The sequence below is a fragment of the Myotis myotis genome, unplaced genomic scaffold (genome assembly GCF_014108235.1).
Source record: "Myotis myotis isolate mMyoMyo1 unplaced genomic scaffold, mMyoMyo1.p scaffold_m19_p_1, whole genome shotgun sequence".
In the NCBI taxonomy this organism is placed as follows: Eukaryota; Metazoa; Chordata; class Mammalia; order Chiroptera; family Vespertilionidae; genus Myotis; species Myotis myotis.
This window is the reverse complement of record NW_023416313.1, coordinates 121,044,299-121,057,390: the sequence shown is the minus strand read 5'-3', so window position 1 is coordinate 121,057,390 and position 13,092 is coordinate 121,044,299. Positions and strand designations below refer to the sequence as shown.

The following is a 13,092-nucleotide window of genomic DNA, read 5'->3' as shown; positions in this document are numbered from 1 at the left end:
CAGCTCCTGACAAGATCAGTAGGTAAGTCAGATACTGCAAATTCATTTTTGCACAGACCAAGTCTGTGATGTTACCCTTATATACATGACATACTAACCAAATAAATTGGTCAAAAAAAAATTCTATGATGCTTTTAAATTGACCATTTCCCTTTTTAATTTTAGGTTTTTGTAAGATTTTAAACAGGATATGAAGCGGCAGCTAACAAGTTGACAGATAATAATAAAGACAGATTTACCAAGAGGTGGGAAGCAACAGTAAGAGAAAATTTGGTTCTATCCAGAGAACATAGGAGCACATTTTAAAGGTGAACAAACTCTGCTCTTTCACTTACTACTTACATGATCTTGAGCAACTACACTAATTTCCCGTGTGGGAAAAGCACAGTTCTTGACAAATAGATCTTAAATATATATAATTAGAAAAATGCTATTTAGGAAACAAAACAAATAAACCTTAATTTGATCTTAGTTCTGCACTGCAAAACAGTGAACTAAGCAAGTAACTATGCAGCTACAAACATATTTATATCATGTATGTATCATTCCTTACCTTGTGCAAATGCCGTACGTGATTTTCCAAAAAAATCTTAGTTTCTGTATAAAGTCTTTCTCCAAGGGGTTCAGGATAGGCCACACATAAAGCATAGATATCTCTAGTTAAACTGTTAAGGTTTTCACATTCATTGGAAATATTCTTTACAACAAATGAGCTTTAACTCAAGCTTCACATTAAAAAATGAAAAATCATTTCATTTTTGTGGTTTAAGGTTATATAGACATAGATATAGAATAAAGGTATAATACATAACCATGCTTACTTTAAAAGCATTAGCAGATATGTTCACTTACTCATTCAATAAATATTTATGGAGGATTATTTGATGGTATTGTAAAGAAAACTGTTCCTCTCAGAGACATTAAAATTCAGAGGGGGATTCTGGGAAGTCAAGTTACCCAGACACCTACAAAATACGGTTTATGTAAAAAAGGACATAAACATAATACCAACAAAGGGCTACAGAATATCATAAGAGACAGATATGGACTCTAAGCAATTCTGAAAAACAAGTTACAAAAATTACTCACTTGACATATTTTCCCACATCACAGTACTCATCAGAATATTCTTCAACCTATCCACTGTCCTTTAACATTTAATCTATTAGAAGAATTATAGTATGAACAGTAATATCAATTTAAGTTTTTGAACACACTAAGTACCTTGCTATTTATCACAGGTGGTATGCTGTAGAGGTTTTTATCAGGAGTCAGAGAAAATGGTATCTGCTTGAGGCATTTACTAGCCAGTGATCTTGATCAAGTCTCTTAACCTCTCTAGGCTATTTCCTCATCTCTAAGATAAAGATAACATCCTGACATCTCTATAGGATCCTTGTAAGACCCAAGTAAGCTCATGTATGTTAAAGCACCAAATGTGGAAAAAACACACATGAAGCAATCTGAGACCAGCCTAATTAGAGATGCAGATAATATCTGAAAATAAGGTTATTTGGGATGGAGTCAAATATTTCTATTAAACATAGAATCAGGAAATATGACAAAATAAAAATATGTACTTTAAAAATATATCAGAGATAGAATGTAGGTTCTTCCCATCTATAATCCCCGTAACATTTTATATATTCTTCTTCTAGAAAACTTATTTTTATACAATAAAATTTATACCTTTGTTATCCACACTAGCCTATTCTTAATCATCTCTATATTCCCAGAACCCGGGCATAGTTCGTGGCATGTAATAGGCACTTAGTCAACTCTTGGTGATGCAAAGAAAATAGGGATCAAGTCGCACATGGTCAGCCATTAACTAGTCTCATTACTCTGGAAAGAGCAAGCAGCCCTCCTCACATGAGCCCTCTTCACATGGAAGTCTAGTAGATATCAGTCAGACTTTCCCATGGTCCTTCTAAATCCTTTTATTTTTAATATTAGTAACAAATAAGCTATCTTTATGTGTATATGTATACATTTCTTCAATATATTATTCTATTAAATAAAAAATAAAATTTTTCTTTTTTAAATGTTTTATTGATTTCAGAGACGGAGGAAGAGACATTGATTTGTTGTTCCATTTATTTATGCATTCATTAGTTGATGCTTATTGTGCCCTGACCAGTGATCGAACCTGCAACCTTGGCATATCAGGAGAATGCTCTAAGCCAGTGGTCATCAACCTTTTGGACCTCACGGACCACCAGTGGTCCACGGACCACCTGTTGGCAACTGCTGCTCTAAGCAACTGACCTTCCTGGCTAGGGCTAAAATTTTCTTTATATTAAAAGCAAACATAGTGAAGCAAGAATATCCATATAATGTAGTATCACTATGCCAGATTTTTTAATGGACTCACCTTCTTTATAAACTTTTTAAATTAATATTTCACTCACCACAGTTTGGGGTCTCAGTTAACCACTTTATAATTTCATTCAACTGCCTAAAAGATATTCCTAAATATGTTCTTTTTCTCTAACTTATTCAAATATCCAATCACCATGGAAATGTGTAGGCCTTAGGAAGAACACCCAAGAAGAGCATTTTTCAAGACACTTTGAGGCAGCCAATCCACACTGATGTTTCTCTCTCATGGATGTTTCTCCCTCCCTCTCCCTTCCTCTTTTTCTAAAAAAGAAAAAAAAAAATCAATAAAAGCATATTTTAAAAGACAAAAAATGGGAAATATCTGGAGGTCAGATTTTAACACTCTCTTCCCCAAAGTCATCTTTTCCTTAAATCTCTTCAGAAATATAAAAATTCCTGTTTATGAAATTTTCACTTAAAAATTCTCATTCAGAAACAAAACTGTTCCAGAGCAAAAGCTCTGAACTGTTACAACCAAGATAGTGTTGGCCAGGAGCAAAATTATTTATTTTAATTCATTTTCTCCATTAAAAGGTGCTTCCTATACTTGGCTTAATTTTGAGTTTTAACTCTATTAATTCTACTGTGCAGTGAGTCACAATGAGTTTTGAAATGGTGATAAAAGTAAAAATTATCTTAAAATTGAAAATGGTAAGACAATGAACAAAAAAGAATTTATTTATAATAAAAGAGATGTTTATTGACATTTCTGAAGAATAAAAATGCCACATGTAAAAATGAATATGTAAAATCATGAATTAGAATCAACATCAGATATTGGTCTGATTTAATTTAGAAGCATGAATAAAAGTGTTGCTGGTGCACCAACCAGAGATGACTACGGAGAAAACCTTTCCTAACTTCGATTGGCAGTCAAGCTTCCTTAATGCCTACTGCAAGAGTACAGAAGACTTTGGCATTTTTACCCCAGCATTCTATCATACAATATCAGCAAATCATCTTACCCATCTTGGGCCACAATATTCTTAACTGCAAAACTGAACTAATAACGCATATTTTATAAGATCATTTGTAAAAAGTACACACAAATGTTGAAAAAAATGACAAATGTATATAGTACGATTCTATTTATATAAAGTTCAAAAACAGAATTAACCAATATTGTTTAAGGTTGTGTATATAAGTAGTTATACTGTTTTTAGAAAAACAGGAAACATTAGATGCAAAAGTTGGATACTAGTACCTCCAAGAGAAAGGAAGGGCTCATGAACTGAGAGGGACATGTGGTGATGTGGGGTTGATGGATGCTGGCAGTGTTCTAGTTCTTAACCAACCTGTGTGGTGATTATACAGATGTTATAATTATTTATTGAACTCTATATGTATATCTTACAAACTTTGCCACATATGTATTATATTTCACACTCCCCCAAGTACTAATACATATGGTAGTACACAATATTCAAGGAGCATTTTTCACTTTCAAAATATAGTAAGGTTTTATGGCCTTTAAAATTCTACCTAAGATATCTGAAGATCAGAAGTCAACCATATATTTTTGGGCAAAATAACAGGGAAGTGGAGGGAATTCTACTTTGGGCAATTAGTAACACAGCCCTTTATTTTCTTAATTACAAATTAAAGTGAGAGATTACACTTTTAAATTTACTATTTTTGCAGATTTTTTTATTTTAAGGGGAAGAGAAGATCTATGATCAGGTCATGAATAACTAGACCATCTTAGATGTATCAAACAATAAACATCTTAGAAATAATAACTGACTAAAAGAGTACTTTCCAGGTAAGTCAGCTATTTCAAAGCCCTTTACAAACCAACTAATTAAATTGTATATTTTGTACAATAATAAAGAACACATCTATTCTTTTCTATCTTTTACTCATTTTCCCTTTTCTTGTAATCACCAATTTCTTCTCTTCTCTCTCTGCTCATTATTTTAGTTAAAATAGCCTTAAAAGTACCCATCCTGCCCTAACAGGTTTGGCTCCGTGGATAGAGCGTCGGCCTGCAATCTGAAAGGTCCCAGGTTCGATTCCAGTCAAGGGCATGTATCTTGGTTGGCGGGCACATCCCCAGTTGGGGGTGTGCAGAAGGCAGCTGATTGATGTTTCTCTTTCATCAATGTTTCTAACTCTCTATCCCTCTCCCTTCCTCTCTGTAAAAAATCAATAAAATATTTAAAAAAAAAAAAAAAAAGTACCCATCCTTTCGCCCCAGAAGATGGCAGCACAGAGTCTGAAAAAACTCTGAACCTCCACACACATTCTGAATACATCTCACCTTGTTTTTTTTCGGAAAGAATCTCTAATCCTACAATGTCCATCCAGTCCTCAAGTCCTCCTTCAGGGACCTAGGATACTGCCAAACTATTTGGACCCAAGATCCAGGCCTCTACCCTGACCCCTTTTTCACCCTGAGATGTGACACATGTGGTATTTCCTGTGGTAAAAGACTGAGGTGGCTCAGGAGTCTGACAGTATACATGTTTCAATGTCCCCATGCTCACCCCACCATGGACCCTGGCAGACACTAGGCAGTGTTGCTAAGATGGCTGCCCACAACTCTGTCCGTTACCTATGGCAAAGGATTCCCAGAGATCCCTTAACCTCCCAAATAGCAAGAAGCTAAAATATTTTAATATTTGGGGCTTTTTCTTGGTGCCAGAGTTTACACCCGAGGTTTGCAGTGTTTTTCTTATATACGTGATATTTTTTAAATTACATTATGCAAATAAATATACTTATTATATAAGTAATCATATACTATACACATAATATACATATATATGTGTGTGTGTGTGTGTGTATATATATATATATATACATATATATATATATATATACATTTTTTTTTTTTTTTAAAGATTGCCATCATGTAGAAATGCAGGACACCAGGTTTTAGATTGGGAAACCTCATATTTGTTTCTTCATATGCAACTCCTAATTCAGATATAGACAATGCAATAAAAAAACATGTTTCTGTATCAGTCATTGAACTTGCCATTCACTCCCTCCCCTCAGATATCTATAGGACTTGCTCCCTCACTTTGTTCCAGTCTCTAGTCCATTATCATCCTCCTCAAAGAGGCCTTCCTTGACATCCCTTCCAAAAGAGCCACTCACATAGGTACTTCAACCATTCTCCACACCCCTGTTGTGTTGTTGAGTCGGCTTTGACTCCTACCACCCCATGAATGAGTGATATCCCCCACCCAGCTCCTGTAGACTCATGCCTGTGGCTTCTTTTATGGCGTCACCCCATCTCACATTTGGTCTTTCCCTTTTCCTGCTGGCTTTCACTTTTCCCAACATTATTAGCTTTCCCAAAGAACCCTGACTTTTCATGAAATGCCTGAAGTAGGACATTTTCATTTTTGTCATTTTTACCTCCAGAGATATTTCAGGCTTAATTTGCTCTAGGACCCTCTTATCTTTCTTCTAATTCAGGGTATCCATATAGCTATCCTCCAACACCATATTTCATGTGAATCCATTTTTTTCCCATCAGCCTTCTTCATTGCCCAGCTTTTGCATCAGTACACAGTAATTGGAAATACGAGGGTGGATGATCTTAGCCTTGTCTCTAATGACACATTTTTGCTCTTGGTGATCTTTCCTAATTCTTTCATTGCTGCCCTTCTGAGTCTCAGCCTTCTCTTCATTTCTTGGCTGCAGTCTCCATTGGAATTGATGGCCCTTATCCTGCTTTACTTTCTCCACAGTATTTATCACTCCCTGTTATTAGAAGCACTGACATTAGTTTTTTAATGTTTATTGTTTCTTTCCCTTAGTAGAATGAACAGGAAGTAGTTTATTTTATTCACAAATGGATTCCCTAAAGTAATACCTGAATGAAAGGTTATCAAAGATTAATGACTGCCACATATAGGTGATGAACTTGGAAATGTATACAATAATACAAAAACACTGGAATGTTCTTCCATTTATATAGGTTTCAACCTGTTCTCACTTTTGAATAAGTGCATCAATTTTAGAACATTTATCATGTTCATTGACATATATCAATACAATATCCTTATCAATAGAAGACCATGTATCAATGCCGCTGAAAGGATACGAGAAGCGATCATTCCATGTTGCTCTTTCGACGTATTCCAACATGACAACAGCTTTGATTGTCGTTAAAAGTTTGTTCCATGTTTCATCAAAATCTACAACTCTTGGTTTCAAAGACATTGTGCAAGTTTAGTGTTGAAATCTGTTAATTATAAACAATAGTAATGCTAGCATGAGTTCTACAAGATCAGTTATTTACTTTTAAAGCATTGCATAATTAAATAGCACGATAGATTAAAGGGGTGAGAACAGAAACTGGCACATACGAAGATCTCAATAAACATTGGCTACTACCTTCTTATGACTATCCAGACAAGGAATTCCACAGAATATTTGCATTCTTTACAATGGAAAAGCTTTTAGTACAAATTATTTATAATCAGGATTTAGAAGCATCATTTAATGTGTTAAGGCAAAGAAGCTGTAACCCAGTTAGCCAAAGGCCATATGCCACCACGAGAAATATGCAAGAGACGCTTAATAAAAAGGTTTTGGCCCCAAATCCTTAAGCTGAAAAAATGAGGTGGTATGCAGGGGGCCAGGAGAACACATAAGAAAATGGAAGGAATTATCTTCTCGGAGCATCAGTTTAGGTAAAATATTAGGAAGGAAATGAAAATGTCTAGTAAAACAAACAAAGATGAATTCTAGAGTAGAATGCACAATTTACATGAGCCATTAAGGTAAAGATTTCAAAGGAAGAGCAGGGTTGCTCCTTCTCAGATTCTCAGGATATTCCAGCCCCACTACTCCAATGAACAGCACAACTCTAGCTTGGAACCCTTGGCTCAGGTGAACTTGACCAGCCTAATAGTGAACTAAAAGACTCCTTTTGCCTAGCAGACAAACTGTATTCTATGAGTTAGCTGGTTTCTGAAACAAAAAGGTCCCAAGGTTACAGGAACTTGCTTCAAAAGCTAGATTCAAATCCTTCTCACTATCACACCAGAGAACAGAATTAAAAGAGAAACCTTTTAAAGTTAAATTTAAGTGCACAAGAGAATAATTTCTGGTACTAAGGAAAACTTACTTAGTTTTCCCTTAATACTGGGGATTTTGAAACACCAAGTTAGTCTGTAGCCAGGTCAAACAAGGAAGACAACATCTGTTCTCTGGTTTCCCACTGTGGCAAAAAGAGGATAGGAAAATAATGGGGTTTGCAAGGGGGCATAAAGAGAAAAAGGAGACAAGAAAGTCAAATAGCTAAAGGTGGTCCTAGGACCTTCTTATGTTTCTGTCCTGTGAAGAAAAGAACTCAAAAGAAGTCCAAGAAATAGACTTCAAGAAAGAGAAAGAAAAGGAATCAGAGAAAAGCCAAACAAAAACCCCAAAAAGGGTGTGTCACAATTGATCAATGCTTTCCTCAACATACCAGAGACTTCACCTCCTGGCCTTAAATTTCCTGTACTAACTAGAATAAATCAGTCATCATTTAACTCTGTGTGTGTGTGCTGGGGGTTGTAGAGAAGACAGGAACCCTGGAGAGAAGAGAAAACCTAAAGCTCTAGCTTTACATCAGGGAATTAACCATAATTCCTTCTCATCCTTATTTACCACATCCTATTCAACTGTGCTCCTGAATATTTCTTAACTCCATTCCTCACTATGTAACTCTACATATGCTCTGGGATCAAGCTCTTAGCAGCTCTAGTTTGTATGAATCTTCTACACTAATAAAAGACAAAGATGCTAACTGACTGTATCTTCGCTATGCCCAAGCCACGCCCACCAGTCAATCAGAGCGACTATATGCAAATTAACCCAACCAAGATGGCGGCTGGCAGCCACGGAGCTGGAGCAAGCAGGAGGCTTGGTTGCCCTGGCAATGGAGGAAGCCAAGCTTCCTGCCTGCTCTGGCCAGCTGTGGCCTCCACAGAGGCAAAAAGTTTCAATTATAGAAGACAAATAAATCCCAGATACCTCCTTCCAGCCAGCCTCCACCGGGAGCTTGGGTGTCTGGGGGCTGTGGCCAGCCTGCAAACAGCCATCAGCCCCTCACCCAGGATGGCCACACCCTCATGGGGTGAGGGTCCCTGCTGGGGGGCTTGGCCAGCCTGAAAACAGCCATCAGCCCCTCACCCAGGCTGGCCAGGCACCCCAGCGAGACCCCCCCACCCTGATCTGGGACACCTTTCAGGGCAAACCAGCCGGTCCCCACCCATGCACCAGGCCTCTATCCTATGTAATAAAAGGGTTATATGCAAATTGACCCTAACAGCAGAGGGACTGGGAATCACTGGTCACTATGACACACACTGACCACCAGGAGGCAGACGCTCAATGCAGGAGCTGCCCCCTGGTAGTCAGTTTGCTCCCATAGGGGAAGCTCTGCTCAGACACAAGCCAGGCTGATGGCTGCCAGTACAGCGGTGGTGGTGGGAGCCTCTCCTGCCTCCTCAGCAGTGCTAAAGATGTCCGAAAGCAGCTAGGCCTGCTCGCCGCTGGCAAGTGGACATCCCCTGAGAGCTGCCGGGGTGCCAGAGGAATGTCTGACTGCAAGCTTGGGCCCAAACCCCCAGGGAGCGGGCCTAAGCCAGCAGGTGGTCATTCCCCGAGGAGTCCCCGACTGCGAAAGGGCACAGGCCGGGCTGAGGGACCCTCCCAAGTGCACAAATTTTTGTGCACCAGGCCTCTAGTTCATTCATAAAAGAAATAATAACTGTTAATATTTATATAGTGCTTACTATGAGCCAAGCACTATTCTAAGTGCTTTATATAAACTCATTTAATCTGATTAGGTAGATCCTACTCTTTACATTTCCTAGATAAGACGACTAAGTCATGCCGAAACCGGTTTGGCTCAGTGGATAGAGCATCAGCCTGCGGACTCAAGGGTCCCGGGTTCGATTCCAGTCAAGGGCATGTACCTGGGTTGCGGGCACATCCCCAGTGGGAGGTGTGCAGGAGGCAGCTGATCGATGTTTCTCTCTCATCGATGTTTCTAACTATCTCTCTCCCTTCCTCTCGGAAAAAAATCAATAAAGTATATTTTTTTAAAAAAAGGAGACTAAGTCAGAGTGGTTAAGAAACATGCTCAAGGTCACAAAGCTACTTAATGGTGGCATCAAGATTCAGACCTGTGCTGGAGCCCAAGCTCTCAAACTGCTATATGCAACTATACAGCCTTACTAACATTTTTAGGGAATACTTAAATATTTGCCAGGCACTATTCTAGGTTCTGAGGATATAGTAGTCAATAAACAAAGTTTTTTACCTTCAAAAAGATTAAAATATCAGATCAGGCACTTAAAGACAAAAATAACCTACCTAAACCAAAAAGTTGAGCATGTTACCTTTTTTTTAATACTTTCCACTATGTACAGCATTCAGTTTAATATCAACATGGCACACCAAACTTCCATGATTTGAACTTAGACTTAAGCACTTCTCCAGCTTCTTCTTATGGGACACTTCTCAACAACATAGTCCAGTAATTTGTGCTTAGATGTCAGTGAACTGATTCACACACCCTGCCTTTACCTGTTTTCTACACCTAAAATTATTTTATTTCCTACCTCCACCTTCCACCCATTCAACTAACTCTTACTGACATTAAAGCCTTGGTCCAGTGTATCTGCTTTGAAACCTAAACTGAGTCCACTCAATCTAGGTAAGGTACCGTATTTTACACATTACATGAGAACTCTATGCTTACCTCTACTGTAATTATCTAAATGTTTCTTAAGGGTAGGGACTATTTTATAACTGTATACCAAAAAGTTGGCAATGTCCCCTTCACATTACTTTTCTCACCTTATGAATATGAGATATTATACACACTGCTTAAAATTACTTTAATGGTTGCAGAGATTGTCTTTTAGCCTTATGAAGTTTTGACAGAATCATTATCACAGACTTCTCTACAGAGACCAACAGATTTATGGTAGAATGGATACAAGTGTAGTGATAATCCATTCTTAAATGAATGAAACATATGAAAGCCAAGATGAGAGAAGCATAAGCCTAGTGAAGCACATTAAAAACTAACAAACCACCCCAGACGGTTTGGCTCAGTGGATAGAGCGTCGCCTGCAGATTGAAGGGTCCTGGTTCAATTCCAGTCAAGTTGCAGGCTCATCCCCAGTAGGGGGCATGCAAGAGGCAGCTGATCAATGATTCTCTCTCATCATTGATGTTTCTATCTCTCCCTTCCACTCTGAAATCAATAAAAATATATTTTAAAAAATTAAAAAAATAATAATAAACCAGTGACAAAAAGTATGCTGAAATTGCCTGCTTGCCCAATAAGAAAACACAAATAATGAAAAAATGTAAGTTCATTTTATTTAAATTGTTTAAGTGATAACTTATTCATGGAGAATTTATGTAAGGATGTGCAAGGGAAAAGCTAAAAAAAGGACCATGACACTGCACTATTCTTCTCTGCCTCTTAAGCTATCAGACAACTCATCTACACTAATAAAAGAGAAAGATGCAAATTGACCATACCTTCACAACACCCACCAGCAATATGGCGGGTTAATTTGCATACGCAGGCACTGAGTGGCCGGGGTGGGGCAGGACACCCCAGCCACTCCGGGCCTCTGGGCAGTGTGGGAAGACAAAAAGGTGGCTCCGTGCCTGAACGAAGGCAGGAAGGCGGCTCTGGGCCGGAGCAAAGGCAGTGCTGGCAGCCAGGGGAAGGAAGGCCCATTCTTGCACGAATCTTCATGCATCGGGCCTCATATATATATATATATGTTTGTTCATTCCTGTACCTAACTAGGGACATCATGTTCCTATTCCTGATGTCTTGCCAGGACCACTTCCATCCATTTTTAGTTAAATTATGCCCCATTGAGTATCTGGCAAAGTTCAAATCTCGCATTACCACAATCTCCTCTAGCTTTCTTCTGAGTCTTCCACTAGTGCAATGTTGGGATTTTTAACTCTTTGACACATAGGTACTCTGCCTAGGGATCATGAATGTTATGGGTCCTAAAAATAAATCACAGGCTCTAAATATTTTTAAAAGGCGAAATAAAAATTCATGTTTAATTACATTTTCAGATAACATGCCAATATTAACTATAATATTTTAAACTTTTTCCTTTATTGGAAAACAATTTGTAGATTAGATTTTCTCACTAGAGCGCCATTTCTAAACAGTCAATAGTAGTAAATTAAATAATTACAAAAGTGATTTATATAAAGAGTTACCATGTGACCCAATAATTCAGCTCCTAGGTATATACTCAAGAGAAAACATGTCCACACAAAAACTTATACACAAATATTCAAAGCAGCATTACTCGTAAAGGCCAGAAAGTAGAAATAACTCAAATGTCTATCAATTGATAAATGGATAAATAAAATGTAGTATAGCCCTAACTGGTTTGGCTCAGTGGATAGAGCATCGGCCTGCAGACTGAAGGGTCCCAGGTTCGATTCTGGTCATGGGCATGTACCTTAGTTGCGGCCACATCCCCAGTAGGGGGTGTGCAGGAGGCAGCTGATCGATGTTTCTCATTGATGTTTCTAACTCTCTATCCCACTCTCTTCCTCTCTGTAAAAAATCGATAAAATATATATATTTAAAATAAAAAAAATAAATAAAATGTAGTATACCCATACAAATGATTACTATTCCACAATACAAGGTCACATCTACGACATGGATGAACCTCAAAAACATTATACTTGGAGAATGAAGTTGGTCACAAAAGAACACATACTGTTTGATTAAATTTATATGAAATATGCAGAATAGATCAATCTGTAGAGATAGAAAGGGTTTTAGTGGTTGCCAAGAGCTAGGAGACTTGGAAGACATAGAAAGTAACTGCTAAATTAGGTGATAAAAATATTCTAAAATTGATTGTCATGATGGTTGCACAATTCTGTAAATGTACTAAAAACTACTGAACTTGTACACTTCAAATGGGTACACCTGATGGTATGTGAAGTAGATCTCAATAAAGATGGGTACACATAAAAAGTGAAATCAAAATTCTATCAAAAACTTTAGTGCAATTTAATGAGGGAGAGAAGAATAGGTACATTTACATAATTGCAAATTCTGAAATTTCAGTGTCCCTTTGACTCCTATGATCTAGTCACCAGCTCCCCCCAGAGGTAATATAGATGTCTCTGGGTATAATTTACACATATATGATTTGTTATTCCCCCCTTTTATACAAATCACATACACATGATATTTTTCATCTGTTTTACATAAATGGTATTATACTACTCAATAGTATAGTCACTTAACAGTACCCTGGTTGAAGTATTCCATATTAATACATAGGATTTCTTTAATCTTAGTAGTATTTCATTTGCCTGTATCTGGATCCATTCTACTATGTTTAACATGACAAACGATGACATCCCCACAATTAAAATTTCTCATTTAATATCAGTAATTTTGAGTTAAGTGGTTTTTAAAAATGGATTAGTAAGCTTTTTTACAAGGTTTTCTTGTAAAGATTTTGACAATTAAAGTTACATTTGCTATACATATTTGCTGCTGAGAGGAAAATGCATTGTTAACTACCATTTATTAAATGCCTTCTGTATACCTTTCATTACATATATATGTATATATACACAACATATGTCCGTGTGTGTGTGTGTGTGTGTGTGTGTGTATATGTATATAAGTATTACTAATGCTCAACCTGCAAGTCAGCAAAATCCAGTCTGTAGGAAACT

The 13,092-nt window shown here is 37.4% G+C and overlaps 1 protein-coding gene across 6 annotated transcripts in view; it reads right to left on the bottom strand.

The window, feature by feature from the left end:
• The window catches only part of CUL2 (cullin 2), a 172,872-nt gene that overhangs the window by 120,823 nt on the left and 38,957 nt on the right, over nucleotides 1-13,092 (bottom strand). For 4 of the 6 annotated variants that reach the window (XM_036350399.1, XM_036350390.1, XM_036350371.1 and 1 more), the window contains 2 exons: nucleotides 6,440-6,580; nucleotides 554-656 (listed from right to left, as the gene is read on the bottom strand). In XM_036350399.1, the coding sequence (XP_036206292.1) occupies nucleotides 554-656; nucleotides 6,440-6,558 (222 nt within the window). In that variant the 5' untranslated portion in view covers nucleotides 6,559-6,580. Of the gene's footprint in view, nucleotides 1-553; nucleotides 657-6,439; nucleotides 6,581-7,468; nucleotides 7,562-13,092 lie in introns of those variants that run through there. The other 2 variants (XM_036350417.1, XM_036350380.1) reach the window with 1 other exon arrangement.